The sequence below is a fragment of the Phaseolus vulgaris genome, chromosome 7 (assembly GCF_000499845.2).
Source record: "Phaseolus vulgaris cultivar G19833 chromosome 7, P. vulgaris v2.0, whole genome shotgun sequence".
In the NCBI taxonomy this organism is placed as follows: Eukaryota; Viridiplantae; Streptophyta; class Magnoliopsida; order Fabales; family Fabaceae; genus Phaseolus; species Phaseolus vulgaris.
In genome coordinates, this window is record NC_023753.2 from 36,291,709 (window position 1) to 36,316,902 (window position 25,194).

Consider the following 25,194-nt stretch of genomic DNA (forward strand, 5'->3'; position numbering starts at 1 on the left):
GCCCAACGAGTTCAGCCCATTTTCAATAGCAATATTTTTCTAACCACAGTGCCCATTAGTACACCTACTACACATTTCTGGAACTCAAATATTTTTCTTTGGATATTTTCCTTAATTTTAGTTTCTTTTATATTTTTTTCCACTCTATAAATTATTTTTTAAAAATTAAAAGTACATTTTCAAAGCTAATTTCCAAATGATAAAAAGAGTATAGGGGTGTGAAGATAAATATAATTGGTTCAGCTCTATCTTCAAGTTATTATTGGATCGTTGAAAGGCAAGTTATTTCTTGTATGGGCCTTCCAAGATATTTTTGGATCATCAAACTAAAGACTGTTTCTTCCTGCACCTCCATATCTTCTTCTGTCACCTCCGTACACGATATGAAAATACATTTTTGTCCTTCTTGTATCACCCCCATAAAGTAGTTTCCGGATTATGTAATTCGAAAACTCATTTGAAAAAAGACTTCTGGATTAAATAATCTGGAAGTTAAATAAAACTTCCAAATTATGTAATCCGGAGAATAATCATGCATCTGAAAAATGGCTTCCGGATTACAAATTTGAATAATGACTTCCAGATTACGGAATCCAGAATATTATAAAGGGGCATTTTTGGAAATTTGAAAACTTATGGAGGTGAGAAAAGAAGGTACGGAGGTGCAGGAAGAAACAGTCCAAACTAAATAGGATATGGATACTCTAGAATGATTTGTATAGGATATGGATTGCTTAATTCAAAAAAACATTCCATCTAGCAATTTAGAATTAAGATTGAAGGTTTCAATAAGGCTATCAAGAAATCATTTTCAAATTACATCATCCAAAACACAATTATAGATTATTCATTCTATGATAGTATACATTCTGAAAAGATTTACAAAAATATTTTAATAATGAGTTTCAATGCCTAGTTCATTACTCTTTAAAAAAATTTGATTTAGTTTTTCTGCTCAAGTGGTTCTAGAGTCACACGGTTTAGTTGGATAGCATTATCAATTTTTGTTTAAATTTTGTCCATTGTCTTGACTCAAATTATAGGAGGATTTGTGATTTTTGTATGTTTCTCTTGAATAGGTTGTGATTGCTCATTTTCTTTGATCTAATTATCTTACCCAACTTGTCTCCTTTTTTGTTTACTATAAACCTTTAAGTAAAATATTTATGCTATAATCTGCTTATAATGTACATTGGAAGTTGTTTGTCTTATTCATAAATTATGGGAGCAAAGTAGTGTTTATATGTAGTAACTTGTTGGACTACGGTCCTATTTATGTGCTTAATATTTCAAATGATTATGTACCTAATGTGTTAAATAATAACCTTACATCAATTGTTTGAACTCTAAAACAACAAACAACTACATCTTCCCCACTAGGGTGTGTCTTGAATTAAAAGTAAATGTAGACAATTTACTCTTTATATTAAAAGTTTTACCTATAGTTTTCTCTACTTTCCCTTTAACCATTGGATCGTTTTTCATCTAGTTGGCCTTAAATAAATAATATACTAATAATTATTAGGTCAATATTATTACTTACAAAATTAATAAGTTAATATTTATTCATTAAATAAGTTATAGATTAATAGATTATTAATTAAATAGTTTATATATTAATATTTATTAACTAAATACTTAATAAATAAATAATGGAGAAACTATTATCTCTTCATTAAATAATAAATAGATTACTATATTATTAGTAACTAAATGTGTATACTAAAGAATTTGGTTAAGAAAATCCATAACCTCCTTATTCACATGAATGAAGAACAATAGTTCCCAATATATATTTGCAGCCTTTATATGATTTGTAGAGGAAATAAAGAAGCTAGACCTAAAAGAACAAAATTTAGAACATGCAAGACATAAATGAGAGTAGAGAAACATAATAAGAGATAATTTAGGCTAAAACGTAAGAGTACTAAGAATTTGGTTCTTATTATGAAATGCACATAATAAAAGTATAAGTAGGAAGTGTGATTAGTATGAAATTGTCATTTTCCCTTGACTGACTTGCTTCTCATAGCCGTCATACCCGACCCATCCAACGGACACAAATCTTTGGTTTTTCCATCGCTTCATGTTCTGCCGGCAGTTCAAACCTCTCTTTCTGTCGTGTTTTCTACGTTTGATTAAAAAACAAATCTTTCCTCTTCTAAGTCTTTACCTTTCTCATATTTTCTCGACCCCAATTCCATGCTTCTTCTTTCCCCACTCCACTTTTGATCCCATACTCAAAAGGGTCTTGCTTATTTTACCATCACAGCACAACCTTGGTTTTTGTGTTTGATTCTATTTCCACGTGTTAGGGGAAGTGCAAAGTTTTATTCTTTAGCTACTAGTAGAAGTGGGTTTTCGCGATGGCTGCTTCAATCTCTACATCAAAGCCATCATCATAGGTTTTTGGTACTCAAAACTCTTTCTCTCTTTCTCTTCTGATGTATTTATTTTTTGTTAGTAGTTCATGTCTTGTTCTCAATTTGCTTGTATAGATCATGTTTGATGTAAGTTGTGAATGAATCTAGAGTCCCTCTGATGCTTTGCGTCTTGCCGCTGTATGGTTAGTTCTACTTTTATGGCTGCTTCCAAGAGACCCCGCCTTAGACTTAGGGATGTGGCTTTGTGCCGTCTGTTATCTGTGGTCTTTGTTACTTTATCTGGGGTTTTGCTTCTGATATTTCTCCTTGCTTCAAATTCTACACCAACATTAATTGTGACTCCTGATATTGACAATGTTGATGCATACCATCATGACTTGAAGTTTGAAAAGTGGCATGATCTCCCCCAGCAGAGTGACTTGTCACTTAGATTGGAAAAGATAAATGGGTTGCCTCCAAGAAACTTGGATCTGTATCCGACTCTCGCGAAGGATCATATCATTGTTGTTCTGTATGTTCACAACCGGCCTCAGTATCTGAAGGTAGTTGTTGAGAGCCTTTCGCATGTGGTGGGGATCGGCGAGACCTTACTAATTGTTAGTCATGATGGGTACTTTAAGGAGATGAACAAGATCATTGATGGTATCAGGTTTTGCCAAGTTAAACAGATATATGCACCCTATTCACCCCATTTGTTTTCTGATAGTTTTCCTGGGGTTTCGGCTAATGACTGCAAGGATAAGGATGATGCCGGGGAAAAGCATTGCAAGGGGAATCCTGATCAGTATGGAAACCATCGCTCCCCAAAGATTGTATCGCTGAAGCATCATTGGTGGTGGATGATGAACACGGTGTGGGATGGATTGAGAGAAACGAGGGATCATTCTGGTCATGTTCTTTTCATTGAAGAAGACCACTTCATATTTCCCAATGCCTATCGCAACCTGCAGGTCCTAACTTCGCTGAAGCCTAAGAAATGTCCTGATTGTTATGCTGCTAATTTAGCACCTTCTGATGTGAACTCTAGAGGTGAAGGGTGGGCATCATTGATTGCTGAGAGAATGGGAAATGTGGGTTACTCTTTCAATCGAACTGTTTGGAAGAAAATACACAATAAGGCTAGAGAGTTTTGTTTCTTTGATGACTATAATTGGGATATCACAATGTGGTCAACTGTTTATCCTTCATTTGGTAGTCCTGTTTATTCATTACGAGGTCCTAGGACAAGCGCCATTCATTTTGGGAAATGTGGCTTGCATCAGGGTCAGGGAGAGAATAAGTCTTGCATGGACAATGGCATGGTGAACATTAATGTAGAACAGCCTGATACAGTTTCTAACATTGGATTAGATTGGAATGTCCACACTTATGAGAATCAGCCTGGTTATAAAGCAGGGTTTGAAGGCTGGGGAGGTTGGGGGGATCATAGAGATCGTCACTTATGTTTGAGTTTTGCCAAAATGTACCAATCTACACCCACTGCATCTCGGTTGTAAGATTTAGTTTTTGTAGCTGCAGTATCTCTTTTTTTTTTTTTTTGTTAAGTCTTAGACAGCCATCATTGAATCTTATGTACTCGTTGTAACATTGGATGGATAAATCATTAATATTGGCTCTTCCTCATCTGAAGGAAGCCTTTGTATTATGTGAACTACTCTCTCACTCTCTCTCTGTCTATGTGTTAATTTATAATACTTAGGTGTGGGAAATTGCATGTTTGTGGCCTTTGAGACTTATTTTTCAATATTTGTTTCCTACCATGTTTCAAGGCTGTATTTGTTATGCTACTGGAGAGTAATATTTATAAGCTTTGTTGTATTTTGTTTGTCACTTTGTTGTGAGCTCAAGGATTCAGCCAAACACTGGATTCTACTTTTATTTTTAACCTAAACATATGGGGTTATATTACTATTGAAGTTTGAACACATAACATATGGATTCAATCATTAATGTCATTGATGCTCAGCATGATAAGCATGCCAAGTGTTAAATACCACATAAATGCTTCTAATTTTGCAGTTAACTCAAACACTGGAACGGTTCAACATGTGTACTAAATTAGATGAACATGAATGGGTAAGAACGAAGGTAACTTAATAAAGAGCATCAATTTTGTTTATCATTGCCTCAACAGTGTTAATTAAGAAATCAAAAGTGACAAGTTTTATACAAAAGTACACTCTTTAGCACTGAAATTTTATGCTGTTTTTGGAAGATAGAGCATTCTTTTGCTGTTACATAAAATGTCATTTATAGAACTTGAGGCTACATTTTATTAGTTCAACCAGTTTTCTTTAACTTCTTCAAGTTGTTATCAAGCATACAAGTCATTCATTGCCATTGTGGTTTAACAATTTTGTAGGGCATATGCATCAAACATCAACTATAAAATCTGAGATGTAAATGCAATAAGTGTAAAGCCAGCTGAACTTTTTATGACTCATCCTTGTTAAAAGTTGTTCTCTTGTTTCACATCCTCCACATTCTTAGGGTCGTTTTGGTGTTCCACTGGAAGCAAGGAAAGCAGAACTGTATGTGACACTTTCAGAGATAAGAAAAATCCCCTCTATTTCTTTCATTACTATGCTTTTGAGGAAATAAATGATACTCTCCATTATGTATTAACATTTCCATTTCATTTATTTTCGTAAAGTTATAGTAATGGAAGGAACGGAGAGAACTTCCTCTAACAGATTGACCTTGTGTTTCATCCTTCTCAATTTTAGTTGTGTCTTAAATTTCTGCACCATCACTCCCATACTTATTGCTTTTAAGGAGGGACTGAAAATTTATTTAGACAATGGAACCATGATAAATAGAGTTTAGGGAGAAGAGAAATTGTGCTTAGGAAGCCTTTAAAAGTTTATCATAAAATCATTTGTCAACACATAAGGGTGCCAACTACCATAACAATCCCCTGTAATTGAAGTGGTGCTTGTGCTGTCATATTTTTTCCTCAAACCAGCTTCCACCAAATGCCCAAAACATGGATTATTGATGAATGGGAAAGCTAAAGATGATATTTTCAAATCATTAGCTGAACTAGAATGGTACACTATTGGTATGAAAATTGAAATCTTACAATTAGCAACATCAGTTTTTTAGAAGAGAAGCAACTCCTAAGTAAGCAAATAAAGTTGAAATCTTCCAGGGGCATAAAACAGATGTAAAGTGCATAAAGAGACTGTGTCACTAGCAACCCTATACATATTGTAATGCAAATGTTACATTGTTACATTATCTGTATGCGTTGTCTCCTCATTGCTTTGAAAGTAAGCATGTCTTCAACTCTACTTCATCAATAAGCTTCCAATCACATCCCAAAATCGAATACCAAAGCACTTGGCTATGACAAAGTGGAACTATATTTCTCCAATTTATCCTCTTTGGCTTGGAGGTCTGAAGAAATGGGTTGTCAGTATGAAGAAAAGGGTTGAGATTTGATCTTGAAAGTTGTTAAATGACAAATTTGACTGGTCTAAGCAAGTTGAACTTGATATGCTATCTGACATTGTGCCTGGAAGTTAGTTATCTGACAAATTATTTTTATCATTCTTTCTCCTTTGTTTTGTTTAATTTGAAAAATTATTCTTTTATTATACAATTTTTTCGTTATCTGTTAATTGTTTGATTCATTCGACATTCATAAGTTCATTTAGTATGTCTTCATTTTGAGGTTTTTTTTTCAAAGCATTTTAGTAATTTGAAATCTCAATTCTATCGAATTAAATCCTTTCAAGAACATATATTTGATCATTTATTTTTTTTTAATATATTTGTTGTTTCTTTTTTTAAGATGAAAATGTTTTATTATTAACTTTGGTAATCTAAAAACTTGTCTTCCCTTTTCTCTTTGATTTTTAATTTCATTCCATTTGAAAAACTATTCTTTCGATAATAGATTTCAATTCGGTGCAAGTATTTTTTAATATGATGATTCTTTTATGATTTTATTTCTCATAAAAAATTATTTAATTAATATTTAAAAAAATTATAAATGAGTATGAGTAGGAGTATACTTAGTAACTAATAATGAGAGAGTTAAAACAATTTTTATTCTTCATTCCAATACGATAGGGTTATATAATTAGTTTTATGATAATAAATAAAAGTATATAAAATCATTTTGAATGGAGTTGAACTAATAAACTCAATTAGTTTTTTTTTTTTAACTTCAATCGAGTAATGTTCAAATAAAAGGCTTATATCAAATTTGCATAAAGTTTAACTAATTCTTATTAGGCTTTTGATATATGCACCCCATGATTTCTTTCTACATTTTGTTTTTCTTTTCAAAATGATATGTTTTTCCTCGTTATTTTATTGCTGGTGATGCTCATTGTTGGAGGTGAAAGTCTTTGTAGGAGTTGAATTTAATTGTATTGAATTAATATGAAAATGTAATAATTTTTTAATTTCTCTAATCAGAGACATTAATTAATTAATTAAATATTTAAAAAAATTTATATAATTAAATATATTTTTAAAAACTTTAGAAAAGAAAAAAAAACTCACATACTGACAAGATAGTTCAGGACTTTTAACCTTTTTCATTTTGTTTTTGTGGATTACGGTGATTCTGATTAAAATGAACTAAACTTTAACTTTACCACCCTTAATTATTGTTTTCTTAAAAAAATAAAAAATAGTTTTTTACCATAAGATTAGAAATATGGAAAACATTAAAAAATATATTAATATAATAATATGAGCTCTTGAGTTTACATTTAAAATAAGAAGTGTTAAGTGATAAATTTTATTGGACATTTTCCTGATAAATGAAGTGCACACCAATTTACATTTAATTTAATAATATTATAAAAATTAATAAAATCCAACCACTAGTAAAAGAATGACAGAATAATTCAGTGTAAGAAAATGGCTTATCAGGTACACCAACCTATAAATTTAATTTTCATTGTTAAAATTATGCTGAAACAATATACTTTGGCTTAATTGTGTTTAATTTTTTTTATAGTTTATTAAATGAACCATGATTATACTTTCTATAGTTTTAATTGTCCGAATAAAAAAAACTCATACTATTTTTTGTACAATTTTTTTTTTCACAATTAAGGAAAATATTTGAAATATAAGAATTTAAATATTTATATCTTTATATAGAGAGTGGATGAATATTAATAGAAAGAGTCCCCTAACCAAGCAAGAATGGTACAGCATAATATTTTTTAAAGAGAGGGGGTGTCAATATAATTTGTTATCATCTTTTTAAATGTTTAATTGAATTAATTATACATACTTTTCTTGTAATTTAAAAAATATTTATATTTTCAACATTTGACTTCAATTGATAAAAAAAAGATAGGAAAGTTAGGTAGCAGATTAAAAATTAGAGAAGAATACACTATTATTCAAAGCCAAGTAGAGTTGCAGCATTTTCCTTGGTAATTCATTCCACAATATCTTGTGGCATCACACACACTGAGCATTTTCTTGGAAGTTAAATTGAAATGGTAGTTAACAAACAGCATGCAAAAAGAGTTGAAAAGGTTCATTGCTTTAATGCTATTTTCTTATTCTCAAGACCTCTTGAATTTGTGACAAGGGAGCTGAAATGTTGAGCCTGGTGTATGTTGTGTGACAAGAGAATTGTCCAGAATTAAATGACCAAAATCATGAAGATGGAATCACATCAACAATTAAGTGCTCAAGAATCCTCTTCCAAATCCAATCATAGATCAACAAAATTCTATATATATATATTCAACCTTTTTTAACTTAGGAAATGAACACTGACTCAGAGGTTACTTCCCTCCCAATCAGAACAGCTCTATACAGTTAAGAATGGTGAACTGAATTATAGTTTTTGAATGGTCAAGAGGATGAAGCTTCAATAATGGCTAGCAAAGGGAGTTCTTGTCCAGATTTTTGAAGCATGAAAATGCATCCAAATTAACAGTAAACTGTTCTATCTTCGTCCCTGGCCCCATTGCTTCCTTTGATTTCCAGGTTTGACATGCGGATTTCGGTGGCCAATACTTTGCTTTGGGAGGTCATGCAACTCCATAACCTGTACTGTCCGCTGCCTCTTAGCTGAAAATGAGAATAAAGAAGCAGTCTCATCAATAAATTTAGTTCTGATTCTGAAATCAAGCTCTAAATTTTGAAAGGTTGATCTACCAAATCCAACATTTAAGGCTATAATATACAAAGTGTTAAGACAAAGTTTGTTATTCTGTTTTTTTTCTTTAGTTAGATCTTTGATTGTTGATAGCTGTATATATAAGTTTGTATCCTTTCTTTTCAATCAATGAAAACATTACTACCATCTCAATATGGTAAAAGTACAGATCTTCATCTCCTTAATGAGATACTTTCCTTCTATGTAATATCTCTCTTGGTTCTCCATGGTTACCATGGATGATTCCAAATCCAATCCCTTCAGCATTCCTCCCTCTGACAATCCCAGTTTCGTTCTCGTTTATCATCCTTTATGTGGAGATAACTACAGTTTTTTGAAAAAAAAAGGCCATCAAGATGGCTCTTCTTGGCAAGAACAAGTTTGGTTTTGTCAACGGTTCCATCCATGAGTGATGTGACCATTGACATGGAGGAAATACTTCAAGCTAGGGATGAAGACAAAGATAACAAGGCAAAGGAAGAGATCTATGAAGTTTGGAAACTTTTAAGGAAAATTAATAATAGTTTCCATGTCACAAATGCTTTGTTGTTTTGATGTACAGGGTTAGCTAGAATATGATAAAATTTCTTAGTATTTGGTTACAAGTATTTATTGGATATCCAATGGGATACAGGGGAAGTTGGCTTTATGACCTTGACGCCAAGAGGTTCTTTGTTTCTCACTAAATGACATTCCATGAAAGCATATTCCCTTTCCAAACCTTATCTGTTTCACTTGAGGTACCTGATCCTCTAATTGGTTTGGTTATTCCCTTCTCTTGCCAATCACTGATCCCATTCTTACTCCTCCACTTCATCCTCCTAACACCATACCTAAACCAACAATCCATCTGCCTCACCCAGAAAACTCTAATCCAAATAATTCTTCACTCTATGTACCTGTCAATCTGCTAGAACTACTAGAACCCCTGCTTATGTAAAAAAATGTACACAAAATTATCCATTTCACAATTTTTGTTCTTATACAAAACTTCAATCCCATTACAAAACTTCATTAACCAAATCTCATTCACTTATGAACCTCAATTTTTCACCAAGTTGTATCTTTTCTGAAATGGAGATAGGCTATGAATGAAGAAATCCATGCCCTGGAGGCAAATGAGACCTGGTCTCTAGTCCCTTTACCACTTTCAAGCTTTGTATTGGTTGTAGATGGGTCTACTGAACTAAATACAACATTATGGTAGTATAGACAGAAGCCTATTTTGTGGCTAAAACTTGGGATTGAATTTCAGTTACATTCACTCTTGCTGCAAAACTTCAGTCCGTGTTCTACTCACAGTTGCAGCAGCTCAGAATTGAAGTTTACTACATCTAAATGTCAAGAAGGCTTTTCTCAACGGTGAGCTTTTTGAGGAAGTCTGCATGGAATTACCTTCTGGTTATCATGCAGTTAATAAGAATCTTGTTTGCAAGCTGAATAATAAATTTCTCTATGGACTTGGGCATGCCTCACAACAATGGTTTTGCAAAATGTCTTCCACTTTGTTGAATCGTGGTTTTCTTCAATCAAAGAATGAGTATTCTTTATTCCAATATGGCACTGATGCTTCCTTGGTTGTGCTTCTAGTTTCCACTGATGACATCATATTAGCTTATCTAAATTCTAAATGTGTTGTTCAGGTACAAATTCGTTCAAGTTGAAAATTCTTGGCTCCTAGAAGCATTTTTCAGGTTTAGAAATTTTGAAATCTAACAAAGGGATATCCCTCCCAATGCAAATACACATAATCTCTTCTGAAGAACACTGGTTATCTAGGCAGCTAGTCTGCTCCCTACCCATGGATTATAATTTAAAGTTGACAACCACCGAAGGAAATCCTTTGCCTTACCCTTCTATATATAGACACCTTATTTGAAGACTCCTGTATTTTGACTATCTCAAGGCGTGACATTTGTTTCGTTGAACATAGTCTCAGTTCATGCAACAACCTTTTTCTTCTCATTTGAATGTTGTTCACAACCTGTGACAATATCTAGCAGGGCTTATTCTTTCAAGCAAACAATTCTTGGCACCTCACAGCATATGCAAATGCTATGCTGATTGGGGCATCCGTATTTGATAATCATATGTCCACTATTGGTTTTTGTGTGTTTCTAGGGGATGCTTTAATCTCTTGGAAATCCAAAAAGCAGCCTACAGTTTCCAAATCCTCTGTGGAGACCGAGTACAAGTCTCTATCATCTATTGCTAGTGAGTTAGTTTGGTTAAATAGTCTTAGTCCACTTTGAGGTTCAGGTTGCTTCAGCCACGGTTTTTTGTGACAATCAATATGCTATGCATCTAGCCTACAGTCCTGCTCATCATGAACATTGGAAGCATATTGATATACACTATCATTTTATGTGAGAGTTGGCCTAGTCTCATGTTATTTAGCTGATACATGTTAAAAGCCAGCACCAAGTAGCAGGCATCTTCACTAAAGTATTAAGAAATGGTTTGTTAATCTGGATTTTCTGTTACATACACTTTTGATTGTTGACAGCTGTATATATAAGTCTGTACTTGTTCTTTTCAATCAATGCACCACTCTTAATAGCTATAAACTTTAGTACAAATATCGGAGTGAGTCACAGCACATCAGTAAGATTGTTGCCTTGACTCTTTGAGGTCATAAGTTCAAATCTTTTAAAGAGTCTCACTAGGCCAGTACCATGTACCCTTCACTAGACCCCATTAGGTGGGGAGCCTAGTGTGCACTAGGTTGCTCAATTTAACTTTATTATGAGTAGACTTCAAGAGATCTATAATCTAAAAATTATAATTTGAAAGAAAAATAGACATAGATTTTGGAAAAGAAAACACAAACCATTTTCAACTTGTTGATACCGCTCCTGAAGTTTCCTCTTACTGGCTTCTAACTTCACTTGGACTGACGCATCATCCGAACACCTGGGTTTCTGATAGACAAGAAATGAAATTCAAACAAAATTCAAATCTACAAACTTGATGACCTAAGAAAACTTTTCCTTACATCTAGCTGACGAACATAAGGATTTTTTGGGATAGTACTCTTCACTGTATTTTGTTGCACCTGCGGCTCAATATGGCTTTTCTTCTGCATGGTTGATTTTGGTGGTCTACCAGGACCAGAATCACCGATAACTGGTTGATTTGGCCTCACAGCAGCCTCATTTTTCTTTGCTTGCTGACCCTTACTGTCCTTGGCAATAATGTTTGCCTCATTTGATGCCTGGGGTTTCCTCTTTGCTGTATTTTTACTGTTCAGAGTTGGACTTCTTCCATGATCACGGTTTCTGATGAATTCCCCACTATGTCGAGGATCTGAAATAGTAACCCCCAAGCATAATCATCAATCTAAGAAGTGCGGAATTCAAATAAAGAACCGTAGAGAAAAAGCTTGCTAGACTAGCATTAAGAAATTGCGAAGTCAACTCACTTCCATCATCATCCATGCCATCAAAGAACTTTGCATTATCAAGTTATGTGACATCCAACCAAGAGAAGTTGAAGTTAGTTTCTAACTGTTAAATACTGCAAAACATTTAATACAAGAAAGGAAGACATTGAAGTACCTGGGAGAGTTCCATAGAACCAGTTGGAGCGGCAAATAAAGCCCCTTCATCCATAGGAGGTGATGGAAGGCCTTCTTCATCCTCATCCTCAACAACAGATGGATTTACTGAATCTGGAGTACCTTCTGAACCTATAAGCATGAATTTATTTCAAAATTAGAAAGAGAAGATTTTAAGGACCATTTCCACAAGAAGGCAGATAAAATGTTTATACCTGCAAAAGCTGTGGTAGCTTTGACCCACGTATCCACCATTTCCTTCCAGCCACTACAATTCAATAACAATGTTTAGAATGTATAACTGGTATCTCATGCAAACCTACTACACTAAGTGAATAAAAAAAAGTAATAGAAGACTTAAACATGAGATATTTGAGCATGCAGCAGCAGATTGATAAATTGAACTGCAGTCATGCACCTACATTCAGATCCGCATCAAACATAACTAGAACAGGCACCATGCTAAAGCACGGAAAAGAAACCCAATAGTTCCAGTTTACCAACCCATTTTGTCACTAAAAAAGCAGAATGCAGAGAAAGAAAAAGAAGTGTAGCTAAATTGCATAGAATGGTAACATGTGGAAGTTTAAAATGGTGATTGGAGACTTTTTATATTTGATAAGCATTACATTTGATCAAATGAGACATGATTGACCAAGTAACCTATACAACAAGTACAATTTCAGGACCCGTAAAAGTATTAAGTATTCACCAATGACCATGAACACAGACACAATGCATTAGTCTAATTACCAGAAGATGGTTAACAATCTGGCATAGTGGCATGTAGCAGCATATTCTAAAAATGCTATAGCAGAATGACATGAAATAGAAAAAAAATTAAAAATTGGCATGATAAACAATACAATGTCACAGTTTATACACACAATCACCATTTATCATATGAGCAATGAGAACATAGTAATGAAAAAAAAACATCAATGAGTCATAAGAACATAGTAATGAATTCAAAAAATGAATGATAAAGATGAAACTAATAGAACGAGAACATAACAAAATATATTAAATTTACCAAATTTGAATTAGGAAGCTTAAAGAAACTAGAAAGAATGAAACACTAGAGAATAGTCCTATAAAATGTGAAGGAACAAAAGTAAAAATAGAGGCAAGCTTGTGTGGAATGGTCAAGGAAGAAGGGTTCCAAATCCTATTATGATTTCTGATGCAAAAACATGCATATTAGAAAATGAAGGAGAAATCACAATTTTATCCAAACAAAAAAATTAACATCATTGTTTTGGGGGTTAAAATAGGTTTTTGAAGCTTATATTGTGTTTAAAAAGCTGATATTTTTGCTATATTGAAGTCACAATGACCATTATGGAAAACCCTTCCACTACTATAATGTGCAATTGACTGCTATTCATGACAGTGAGATGAATGGATTAGAAAAACAATAGTGAATAAACCCATTGACCTTCACTAAAGTTCATAAATAGTATCACAATGAGTAACAAACCACTAATTGTGACGAAGGAAACTAGTTACAAACATTAATTCATGTAGGAGAAGATAAAAACCTATTTATCATTTATAGATGCTGAGGATATACACATGAAACACAACTATCAAAGAAAAACCAATTCATACTCGATAAGAGTCCGTGCTAGTCGACAAATGTCACTTGATCCATGCTTCCGAAGAGGATTGACAGCCTTTCCAATCTCAGTTGCCTGGCAAAATTAATTTTTCAGACAACTAAAAGATGTCCTGAAACCAAAAATGGCAGGAAAAAAACATATCTGCAAGCCAAACAGCAGGAAATAAAAATGGCAGGCTTAATGAATGAGCAAGGGATGACTCAATTCAAACCTTCAAAAGATCCACTGTGAGTTCCATCAGCTGAAGCCTCCTCAATGAATCAAACAATACTGAATCAGACTGTTGCAACATGAAAAATAAAACCATGAATCAGGGGACAGCAGGACACAAACCAATTTAATCTTTCATGTACGAACTCCACTTCCATCCAATAAAACCACTTATATTCTATGACAAGGCTTTTAGAAAACGGTCACTGTGGTTGCAGCAAGACCATCCAGGTCTGAGACCATGATGGTCACATTAACCAGATTTATCGCAACATCAAAAATTGCAATGACCATAATCTAAAACCTTACTCTAAAACTACCCAGAATCCTTCTCACAAAGTAAGAGAAACTTATTCTTCATTAAAACTCAAAGAAAAAACCAAATAAATCGCAACACAAAGAAGCAACAAAAAACCAAACAATGCGCTAAAATAAATACCATACCGCTTCTTCATAGTTAAGCAAAACATCCTTGATCCTGAATACCTCTTCAACATATTGTGACTCTTCTTCAATCTCATCGGTCAACGCCTCAGCTTCTCCATAGCTGTAATTGCTCACTCGGTTCGTGTTCATCTCTCCAGGATCATCATCTCTGGCACTATTGACCTTGCTCTCTTTACTTGCGCCTGCTTCAGACTCAAACTCAGCACCAGCCCCATCAACGCCACTCTTACAACCACCACCACCTTCACCGCCATCATCATCCACTGACACTGCCAATTCCACCCGCTCACACCCCAAACATCGACTCAGTCTGCAAGAAAACAACCTCTCTGCAATCCCATCTCTCCTCATCCTGAACTCCTCGGGGCAATCAGAAGCAGCCACCATGATCGCATGGTCAATGATGCCAAATATGTCAGAGTTCGCAGCTCCAAAGTAATTCCTCCAGTAATCAAGTGACCCTTTATTCATTCTCAACATCAAAACCCAAAAGCCACAACCTCGGATCAATAGATCGAGGGAAAACCAAATCCACCAACCACCCACAAATCAAAATCAATTTTTTTTTAATACCAATTATCACTGATCAATGAAAAACAACACGGGCCTCGATCAAACCTAGAAAGCTACTAGATTCTTATCCTTCCCCTTGTGAGGAAATGGATTAAAGGGGTTCAATTTAGGTGGTCGACGGTCGATACCCAAAGCTAAAAGCTACGTTTTTTTCCTCTATTTTTTTTGTTTTGTTTAAGAAAATAATATTTTTGGTGTTGCGTTCAGGCAAAGGTTGGGTTTTGATTCGGGTATAGGTAATGGATAAACGTTGGATTAGAAGGGGATGGAGGTTCACGGTAACACCACAAAATCAGAAACAGACACACAACTCTTATTATTATTATTATTATTTTATTATTATTATTATTATTATTCCAACAAACGTCGTATGTTGTTGTTGTTTCAGATTCTGGCGTTAAAGTAAAAACCTCCTCCAAGAGAGAAACACCACCTTGGCCTGGTTTTTCTCCAAGGTTAAACAGAAAGAAAAAAAAATTATTATAAAAGCTTATGAAAAATGGATTGTTTTAACTGACGAAAAAATTGGAACACAAAAATAACACAGAAGTTTCAGTAGATTCTCTGTCTACTTAACTGGGTGTGTGTATGCAATGTAGAGTTCTTCTGTTCTCTCTGTTTATACAAGCTAACAACTGAGTGATGCAAGAATGGTAGAGGAAAAATAGTTCAAAAATGGGTTCTCAGGTCCTCCCAAACAGTCCCTTGAAAAGACAAAAAGATGGTTTGTTGTGGATGTTTTTTTGTGACAGGGTTCTGAATTTTGGTGATATTAACCTTTTTGAGTTGACAAAAGCTGTGGCTAAAAAAATACGAGGAAAACAAAAAATTAGTGTGGAAATGTTTCTCTCCATATATATATTATATAGTTTAAGAAATTGTAAAAATATATTTTTTAATTATTTAATCAAATATATATAATATTTTTTTCTAAACTCGATTTCTTATTTTCAATTTCCTCGTTGGTCACTAGAAAACGGGTCAAAATTCTATTCTTGAATAAACCTTTTATTATTTAGTTTGAGAAATTGATCTTTCAATGCTACTTTTCTTACCTTCAAATTCATTGTTGATAAGGGGAAATTGGTGAAATTTGACTCTTCCAAAATTTAATTCTATTTTTTTTGTTTACTTTTTCACTTGAGTTATGTTGGTTGTTATTTTAATTTTAAAAACAATTACATAAATTTATTTAATAATTAATGTACTTAATGTAACTTTGAAAACGGTATGTAAAGTAATTAATTAAGATAAGAAAATATTATTAATAAGAGTTAATAGTTTATAATTAATGATTAATTATATCTAGTTTTAACTTTTTAATATTATTAAAATTATTATAAATTATAACTACCAGTAATAATAATTAATAATTATTTTCAAATTATGCTAATTTAAATTATTATGCTGTGAATTGAAATTTTGAGGATGATTACTAATTTAAAGCATAATTTATAGCATTCTTAATATGAAATTTAAAATGTTACCTAGAATTATTACATAATAAGTTTTAAAGTTGAAATTGTTGATTTAAACGTTTTGTGAATATTATTAATTGATGTTAATAATTTAAATATATGTTAATAAAAATTTAAAGTAATTGAATTATTAATTTTATTATTGATTAATTAATAACATTTTTAATAATCTATATAAATATTAAAATAGTACATTTTTAATTATTAATATAAAAAAGTTGATAATTCATTCATATTCATATAGGAATTTCTCTATACTTAACTCTTCATTTTTATTTATAGAAATATATTTTAAAACTTTAATTTTAAAGTTTCATGATTTTTTTTATTGAAATTTTATTAAATATGTTAGTTTTAAATAAAACAAATGAGTGTCACTTTATTAAACATACAAAAGATTATTCTCGTTTATTAAAATTAAAATGGCGAGGGAAATTAATGTGCATTTAAAAATTAAAAAAGAAAAATATACGAATATTTGAAAACACACAAAAATATGTATCTATTTTAAAAATATAAAAAAATGTGCATTTATTTTTAATCCAATAGTAACTATAATTAGTTACAATTTGATTGGATTAAAAAATAACGTTGTATTTTCCTAAGCTATAATTTAAGAAATAAAATATAAAATAAAATCACAGATGAATTACTTGGTTCATTATAGATATAATTTCCACCAGCATGCATACTTGTTTGGAGAAATATCTCATCATTGTTAAACACATCATCTGCATTTTTATTTTATTTTTATTAAAAAATTTATAATTGATAATTATTGTTATGTTAGTTTAACTGAAATGTCAACTTGTATCCTGATGTTTAACCTAAAAAAATTTATAAAAAAATAATCAAATTTGAAGTTGAATGAAGAGGTTGTTGCACATATGTTGAACTGTAAAATAATGTCAAATTACAAAACAAACATTACTAGAAACAATTATTGATCAATAGTGAGAATACAAAACAAAACAAAAAAGAGAAAAGTAGCTTTACTTGAAGGAACATGTGCAGCATTGGAGTTTAGTTGTGATAAACCTGCAGGCTTATGTGAGGTCACAGATGCAACTTCAGTTAAGCTAACATTACAGTTAGATTCTGACAAAAGTCCAAGGTTCTTATGTCACTCATCAAAGTTGAAGGTAGGCTATGATAAAACATTTACATCGCAACACTTTACATCAAAACTAATTTTATAGAAAAAAATAATTAATTAAGACAAAAAATTATTAATTATTATAATGATTAAATTAAAAATATTTTAAAGACAAAAAAATTATTAATTTATAAATTAATTTTTATTATTAATAAATAATTTATAAATTAATATTTAATTAGTTATTATGTTTTTCACTACAATAAGTAAGTAGTGAGAGTAAAAATAACTTACACACCTATTCCATATCTGAAATTCATTTTGTAAAAGAAAATTAAAAAGTTTGAAAAGATGAAAAAGTAAGAGCACAACAATATGGTTTATTTATGATCCTTTTTCACCTAACAAAACATTGACAGTTAGTTAAAAGATAAAAGTATAAAAAAAAATTTGAAATTAATATTTTTTAAATTATTTGAAATTAAATTTTGAAATAGAATTAAATTTTTGAAAAGATAAACAAAAATTCAACATATTAAAACAAGACAAGAGATATATAAATGAGTCATAGAATTTGTGAGTTTTATGTTATTTGAATTTGATTTTTAAAAAAATATACGAAAAGATAAAAATAAATAAAAACATAACAACTAAATCCTTTGAAGCAAACTTAACTCTACTATTTAATCACTGGGTTACGATACATAAAAGCAAGGAATATAAAAATTAGACAAGAATATCTTATAAATTACTTTATTTTATTTTATTTTTAGAATAAAAATAAAAAGCTTGAGAAGATTAAAAAAAAAAAAAAACATAACAGAATGGTTTAGTCTTCTAAAAGTAAGATGAGCATATTTGATAAATTATTTAAATTTAATCCAAGTCATACTCAATTACTAGTGAGGATTTAGAAGTATGTTGGTGAGAAAAAAAATTAACATAATATGTACACAAAGAAAAATTATAATAAGCTTTCACAGAAATATAAATCTCATGAAAAAAAAACAAAATATCTAAGTTTGCACAAATTATAATCATCTTTTACGCATTTCATATCTTGAAAATATTTTTCATTGTGAATTTTATAAGAAAAGTATACCTGACTTTAGATATATTTGTAATGAGAGATAGTATCGTTAGGGTCAATCACCGCAAGATATTGTGCACTTTGAAGGTCGGTGTTTTGTCACAATTTTGTTCTTAAAAGACGTTTTGATGGATTAATGGAGGAAAGTGTATTTAAACTGTTATTGACTTTGAATCCTGAACTATGTAAGACAGAACCGGAACATAATTAAACAATTATTCACTAAGTATTAAAACTATACAATATAATATATAGCATATGATATAAAATAAGATAATATAGTATGACATAATATGTTTTTGTTATTCTAGAAAAAAAATATTTAATTTTAAAAATTAATCATTAGAATAAAATTTATGAAAAAGTAAACAAATAAAGTTAGTACCAATTTACTCTCTATTTTGTTCTTTATAATTTTTTAAAATTCATTAAAAACATCTTAAATAATTTTGTATGATTCTGTAGTGAGTAGTGACTCTTTTAACCAGTGGAAAATAGGTGTATACAAATTATTGAATTACTTCTGCTCAAAAGTGAAAAATATTGATAGTTGGAATATATAGAAAGCCATAAGAAATATAAGGATGACAACCTAATATTCTAATTCTTCATTGGCCTATTCTTGTTAAATATCACTTCTTGGATTAGTCCTTTCCACTTTTTCCATAAGGATCGATTGAGATTAAATATATGATTCATATGTAATTAACAGTAGAATTACTCCAATAGTTTATCTTTATTGATTAGTAATGCATATAATGAAAGTCTGCTATTAATAAACTTGGGAGGTTTCTTTGTGATGTTAGTCCTAGAAGAGAACATTAGGCTTCCAAAGGAAAAGTTTATTGGCTAATAATGATGATAAAAATTTCTAACTTGCAATTATGCCTCAAATGCTACTTTAACCTAATTAGAATTGTAACTTGGACTTTCAATGAATTGAACAAACAAGTAGCCAAATTGCAGTACCACAGAAGCAAAGACAAAGTCATGTAGAGAGAGAAACTAAAAGAGATTTGAGTACTTGAGATCAATAGTGCTGAAGTTGACACTAAGGTATAAAGTTGTTTGGCAGGATGAATTTAGTGATAAGATTTGTCACCCAGTGGAAGGAAAATTGTGGCTTGGTTCAAAGTTTGTTGCAACTCCATTACACCACTCAAATGCTCAAGCCATTCCCTGACTTGGTTGTGGCTTTGAATGTTAGTATGGTTTCAAACTGTGTCCCCTTTCTCTTGGATGCCCTGCAGCTATAAGAGAGGAAAAACTTCTGTGGTTTCCATATACAGTAGCAATGTCAAATTCCAACTTGTCCTTTGGCCTAAACCCTGAGATGCACCACTAGCAACCTGCAATGTAGACAACAACCACGTCACTTAATGGAATGGAAAACTAATGTTTTGTTCTACACGGGAGATAAAAACAAGGAAATAAGATGGTCGAGTAGAATTAAATGAGAAATTAAAGTTGTTTGGTGGGGTGGGACAGAAATAGGAAGAAGATCAGAAGAAATATATGAATGGAAATTGATGAGAGCTAGTACAATAAGCTCCACCATTTTTTGAAATTATTTCTGTTCAACCAAACAACCAATATTATTTCCATCTTCACTCATTTTCTCCTATCATCAACCTAAGTACCGAAGAGAGGAAATAACATTCGTGAACAATGACTATGATCATTCCAAATACGTTTGTGCGCAACATTCAAAACAGAAAAGATAGCAAAGGTTACCTTTGTGCATTTGAAGGTGATCACAGGTCACCAAAAAATTCATCTCCATGCAATTTTGTTACATTTGAAGGTGGTCTTCTCATGAACAGTCCTAATTTGACAATTGCTTTGAGATGGCGATGTAATAGCTTAACCAGCTCTAACTCTCTTCTTTCGGATTGAGGTGTACATCAAAGATTTGATAACAGGCTACTTATCCCCATTTCATACACCTCAAATTAAGATAAGAAAAAAGGGAAAAAAAACCCTTTGGAAGAGGAAACTATAAAATTTTAAATCTCATTCAATAAGACAAACATCCCAATATCAGAAGATGTCTCACATTGCCTCAACTATAACGATGTGAATACCTTTTAACGTAAATCCTTTAAAAGTAATGGTTTTAGGTAAATAGAAAAGAAAAAAAAATGGCAGCATAATAGTTTTTTTTGTATACATGGGCTGGGAAAAATATAATGCAGTAACGTAAAACCAGTTTAAAACTTGTCACTCATTTTCAATCATCTCCTGAACCTCATTTATTACTATATATGCTTTATGGCCACCAATAACTTCAGCTTGTTTCTTGCTGTCTTTCCACAGCTGCACAATAAACATTTAAATCACTGACAAAGACGAATATAATAAATTTATCAAATCAAACTTTAAAGGTGCTTACTTGTATGGTTGGCATTTTCTGCAGTAATTGAGAGCCGACAACATATGAATACATGAAAAATGAAATCTAATAAGTATTAAGATAAAATGTCTACATAGCAAATTTAGTTGAAACAGATAAAAGAATGGTTGCATATCAACTGATAGACTCATCAGGTAGAGGTATAATGTAATTATCATATATTGCTAGTGAGAGATTAAAATACAATAAATTTTCTGCAGCTGCTCTGCTCCCGAGTAAAACATTCAAAAAACATATAAAAATAATCACAACAAAAGCCTTTTTTTCCCTTACGTGGGATTGGCTATATAGATCAAAATTCAAAGAACATTATTGCGCTGCCAAGTTTTTCAGAATGTCCATTTAGACAAAGGCTTTTTACAGAAGAGATTATATGGCCTTTTCCTTGATCTTCATGATCAACTCTTGTTCTAGGACTTCTATTGGTCTTCTCCAACCAATATTTCAATTAAAAGATACCAGAAAAATTTCGCAAAGCACAAATGCATATGATGTAAAGGAATAATTTAAAGACACTTAAGGAAACTAAAAATATTTATCCAACAAGTTTCTATATAGATTTTTCCAACAGGCACACATGAAGTACCCACTTGGCAACATCTGTTCATGGAAAGACATTGTTAAGTTGAAGATGTGATAGAATACAGTTTTCAATACATTACCCTAAGATAACAATTGAAAGAGAAAGAACATAATGGGGAAGCTACGAGAAACTCACAGTCACACCTGCACGAGCAACAAGTTTGTGTGAAACTGTATTAACATCAACACTGTAGAACTGCAATCTGCATGACATCCACATAAACACATCCTTGATTAATGAGTTGATAAGCCTTATGATAGATTATTAAATAAAATATGAATTAAAATATCATAACATAACCAAACAATTACACATGCGAGGTATCATCTCTATGCTCTAAAATACAAATAGCTTAGTAATATATTATTAACATCTTGTGCATCAACCTAGATTCAATAGCTTATGAGCAGCTTACAATCATTATCATACTAAACTCATCTACAAATATCAAGCAGCTACAATGATGTTGCAGTTATAGCTGTCAATTTGCTCTGCAGTTAACATTTCTAGATTTTTAGCTTAAAGCACGTGTAGGTGTAGCATAAAATGGACAGTTTGTACACAATATACATACCTTCTCAATTACTATATTTCAAGATAGTATTTGAGCATTATCACCCACCATGGGCTGTATCTATTGTCCGTACAAGTTCACATGGAATTCCATTGTATATTGTATATCTAAGTCAGAACCAGTTCTGTGCAATCCCATATTGATTTCATGTGAGTGCTTCTGGTACATTTTAGATACAGCATGACCCTGTCTTTTGTCGTAATGATAGAGCTTGCTGCTAGTGAGGGCCAACTGCCCCCAGCCTAATAATGTAGCTGGTGACATATTATCAAACAGTTTGAATATGATAATTGGTGGTTCAAGTTTTGGTATATTTTACTGTTGAACTCTGACAGCTGTTAATTATGTTATGGTAGTTTCATAACTTGGGAGAAAGTATAGATGTACTTGTGTCTTTGATGAAAGTGGTTCAGATGTAACTTTGCCATTTTTCTTTGCAGAGATTCTAAAAAAATTATCAGGGGATTTGTATTGTTTAGTTGTAGTTAGCTGTCTGAAATGGTTTCAAAAGAGATGAAGAAAATGCAGTGCTTCTTTGACGATTTCAAGTCAGTTGAGGTAATTGGGTTGATATCTATTCTGCTCTCAAATAAGTGTGGATTGAAACACTTCGAGCACAAGTACACGGTGTGTTACTTGTATGAAATCCAGTGCTGAATGACAAGGTTGGGATTGAGGGGATCACTGGAGAGAATGGTTAAGAACTACTAAGTCTGTGTCTTTCTCGATCTGTATGTGATAGGATTAGTAGTATGCCAAGAAGAAAGTTGGACCAAGGTTGAGGAATGAGGAGAGTAATAGGCAAAGATCTCTAATAGTTATCTGCCAAGGACATTAACAAAATCTTATTATTATTCCTGCCAAGGACATCAACAAAATCTTATTATTATTCCACGAGTATGAAATTAGCCTAACCTCGTGTTGAGAGGGGTTGGGCTCTTTAAGATTTTGGCATTCTTTGGTTTCAGTATTAGGAGAGTATCACATCCCATTCTATGCTTGATAATTAGTACAAAAGGGGAAGCATTATAAACACATCACACACATGCATCACAATTTATTAAAAGAAAAAAGCTGCCAACCCTCTCTCAAACTTTGGAAAGCATGAAGTTTCATACCTTTTCCTCTGCTATTAAAACTTCTGCAGACAAAGTTGAAAACTCTCCCTTACTACATTACTTAAAATTTGGAAAACAAACATACACACTCATTAATTTAGAACTTTCGTAGTTCTCTATTTAAAAAAAAAAAAATATTCCGCATATCTCAGCATTTTTTATTTATTATAGTCAGAATTTGAATCAACCAATAAAACAGGAAAGTATCAATGAATGTGAAAACAGGAATTTGGGTGAAACCCAATATTCTGTTGTGTGCTTATTTACTTTAATATGTTGCAAGCTTAACAAGCTTCAGCTTTAAAATACTAATCTAGATTCTAGATTCATTAGCATATTTAGCACATCTTTGAATATCAGTCAACTACACAAGTCCTTGACAAAAACTTGCACTTAAAGGATAAATAAGCCGGATTGCATGCAAACATGCCACAATTTCTCTCAAAGACTCTAGCTCAAAAAGAGAGATTTATGTTTTATGACGTGCTTCTACAGACTATGCTACATTAAATAATACCAGAGAAAATTTTCAATCCACGGGTAAGGATTATAAAGCAAAACTCCCTCACACTGGTCAATGTAGTATAGTCTGGATTCCATTAGGTCAAGCACACCTATAAATGAACGATATGCCAGAAATTATTCTAGTTACGTGTGATAAAGGAAAACAAATGTAATCTCACCTTGGATAATAGTCTGCTGCCAACTTTTCCAATTTTGGTTTTAAATATATACATTTTCTGCACCAGTTTGCCATCCTACAAACCAGGTAATCACCTCAAAGGCCATACTGGTAAAATAAATATCCACTAAACGAAAAAATGAAACAAATAAGTTTATTATGTAATGCACAATACGATACATCTCTCTTCAGGAAAACTAAAACTCAGATTACCATTGGCACATTTTTTCCATGAAACTTGCAAATATTAGACAAAATTCGTACATGATCCATCAAATAAAACTGGCTTCCTTCATCATTTAGTACAAACTACTTGGATTTTAGACCTGTTTGGACGAACTTTCCATAGAGACTTCTAATTCATCATTTTCCCTTTTTTTTTCTTTTGAAGTTTTTTCGGGTACAGAAAACAATAAACAAGAAAATGAAATTCTTTCACCACCATGAGCTAAAATTACAAGTTAATTTTTTTTTTAAAGAAACTACACAAGAGAATCTCTACAAATTATTTTATCCAGAAGCCATGAGAATTCAGATTCTTTATTTCTTCATATATTTTCTCAAGATATTAAGGGAAAAACTCATCTAAACAAACACATGGTTAAATTTGGAAGAAAAGGCAAAAGAGTCTTAACTAAGAAGGAACCTACCAAAGGACAACGACAGCTTGGTGGAGCCCTTGAGCCTGGTCGAGGACAAGATCGAAGTGGGTTTCGCTTGAGACAGGTTGAAGGTAAAGGGAAAAAGGTTTTCCTTCCTCTTGCAACGGCGCTTGATGGCTGAACCGAACCGGAGAGGTTTGACGTGCGCATCCGCATGAGACGGAGGAATGGAAGCCGAAGCGGAAGCCATGGAGAGAGAAAGAATGTGGATTGGTGGTTGGGGTTATCGAGGAGAGTGGTGAGAGCTGAAGAGTGCGAAGATGGTGTGACATTGCAGAGAGAAGGAGAACGGTCTGAATGGTACGGAGAAAGTATCCCTGTTACTTGGTCAAACCACCAGTTACTGTTGAATTTGGTTTTTCTCAAAAAACAGTTTATTTAAAATAGTGTTTTTTTCTAACTTCCGTATTTGTTTAAAGCTAGTTATTCTTTCCTATTAAAATGTATAATTAATTAAGTTTCTTCCTTCATTTCTTAATTCAATTTTTATTAAATACTTTTAATTAAATTTGTATCGTTAAATGTTATCTATGTTTGTGTGTTAACAAAATATAAGATTTTATA

At 32.1% G+C, this 25,194-nt stretch overlaps 3 protein-coding genes across 6 annotated transcripts; 1 reads left to right on the plus strand and 2 right to left on the minus strand.

Annotated features, from left to right (window-relative positions):
• Positions 1–1,999: 1,999 nt before the first annotated feature.
• LOC137830434 (alpha-1,6-mannosyl-glycoprotein 2-beta-N-acetylglucosaminyltransferase) lies at positions 2,000–5,941 on the plus strand. Of its 3 annotated transcripts, none has more exons than XM_068637760.1 (2): positions 2,000–2,412; positions 2,499–4,035. In XM_068637760.1, the coding sequence occupies exon 2, from the start codon at positions 2,564–2,566 to the stop codon at positions 3,878–3,880; it is 1,317 nt and encodes a 438-aa protein (XP_068493861.1). In that variant the 5' UTR covers positions 2,000–2,412; positions 2,499–2,563; the 3' UTR covers positions 3,881–4,035. The 3 variants fall into 3 exon arrangements, 2 of the variants coding, with proteins under 2 accessions (XP_068493861.1, XP_068493862.1); XR_011084216.1 differs by lacking the exon at positions 2,499–4,035 and adding an exon at positions 4,404–5,941 and having other exon boundaries at positions 2,119–2,412; XM_068637761.1 differs by having other exon boundaries at positions 2,172–2,405.
• Positions 5,942–8,044: 2,103 nt separating this feature from the next.
• On the minus strand, positions 8,045–15,684 carry LOC137830435 (probable mediator of RNA polymerase II transcription subunit 26b). Its single transcript, XM_068637763.1, has 9 exons — positions 14,359–15,684; positions 13,916–13,984; positions 13,694–13,776; positions 12,298–12,350; positions 12,084–12,214; positions 11,948–11,975; positions 11,522–11,832; positions 11,357–11,447; positions 8,045–8,438 (listed from the first exon to the last, which is right to left on the minus strand). Exons 1-9 carry the CDS (start codon positions 14,839–14,841, stop codon positions 8,314–8,316), a joined length of 1,374 nt encoding a protein of 457 aa, XP_068493864.1. The 5' UTR covers positions 14,842–15,684; the 3' UTR covers positions 8,045–8,313.
• Positions 15,685–20,595: 4,911 nt separating this feature from the next.
• LOC137830436 (thioredoxin-like 3-2, chloroplastic) lies at positions 20,596–24,997 on the minus strand. 2 transcript variants are annotated; one of them, XM_068637765.1, is made up of 5 exons: positions 24,619–24,997; positions 23,970–24,044; positions 21,738–21,796; positions 20,991–21,008; positions 20,596–20,914 (listed from the first exon to the last, which is right to left on the minus strand). In XM_068637765.1, the coding sequence occupies exons 1-5, from the start codon at positions 24,900–24,902 to the stop codon at positions 20,886–20,888; spliced, it is 465 nt and encodes a 154-aa protein (XP_068493866.1). In that variant the 5' UTR covers positions 24,903–24,997; the 3' UTR covers positions 20,596–20,885. The 2 variants fall into 2 exon arrangements, with proteins under 2 accessions (XP_068493866.1, XP_068493865.1); XM_068637764.1 differs by having other exon boundaries at positions 21,730–21,796; positions 24,619–24,993.
• Positions 24,998–25,194: the final 197 nt, after the last annotated feature.

What these genes read in the sequence shown, in the direction of transcription:
- LOC137830434 (XM_068637760.1), top strand. Translation starts at nt 2,564, where the DNA reads ATGGTTAGTTCTACTTTTATGGCTGCTTCCAAGAGACCCCGCCTTAGA.
- LOC137830435 (XM_068637763.1), bottom strand. Translation starts at nt 14,841, where the DNA reads ATGTTGAGAATGAATAAAGGGTCACTTGATTACTGGAGGAATTACTTT. An exon ending in AGCTACCACAGCTTTTGCAG is followed by an intron (nt 12,215 to 12,297) that starts GTATAAACATTT and finishes TCATGCTTATAG; the next exon opens with GTTCAGAAGGTACTCCAGAT. An exon ending in CTTATGTTCGTCAGCTAGAT is followed by an intron (nt 11,448 to 11,521) that starts GTAAGGAAAAGT and finishes CTTGTCTATCAG; the next exon opens with AAACCCAGGTGTTCGGATGA.
- LOC137830436 (XM_068637764.1), bottom strand. Translation starts at nt 24,902, where the DNA reads ATGTCACACCATCTTCGCACTCTTCAGCTCTCACCACTCTCCTCGATA. An exon ending in CAAGCTGTCGTTGTCCTTTG is followed by an intron (nt 24,045 to 24,618) that starts GTAGGTTCCTTC and finishes CCTGGTTTGTAG; the next exon opens with GATGGCAAACTGGTGCAGAA. An exon ending in GCAGCAGACTATTATCCAAG is followed by an intron (nt 21,797 to 23,969) that starts GTGAGATTACAT and finishes GATGTCATGCAG; the next exon opens with ATTGCAGTTCTACAGTGTTG.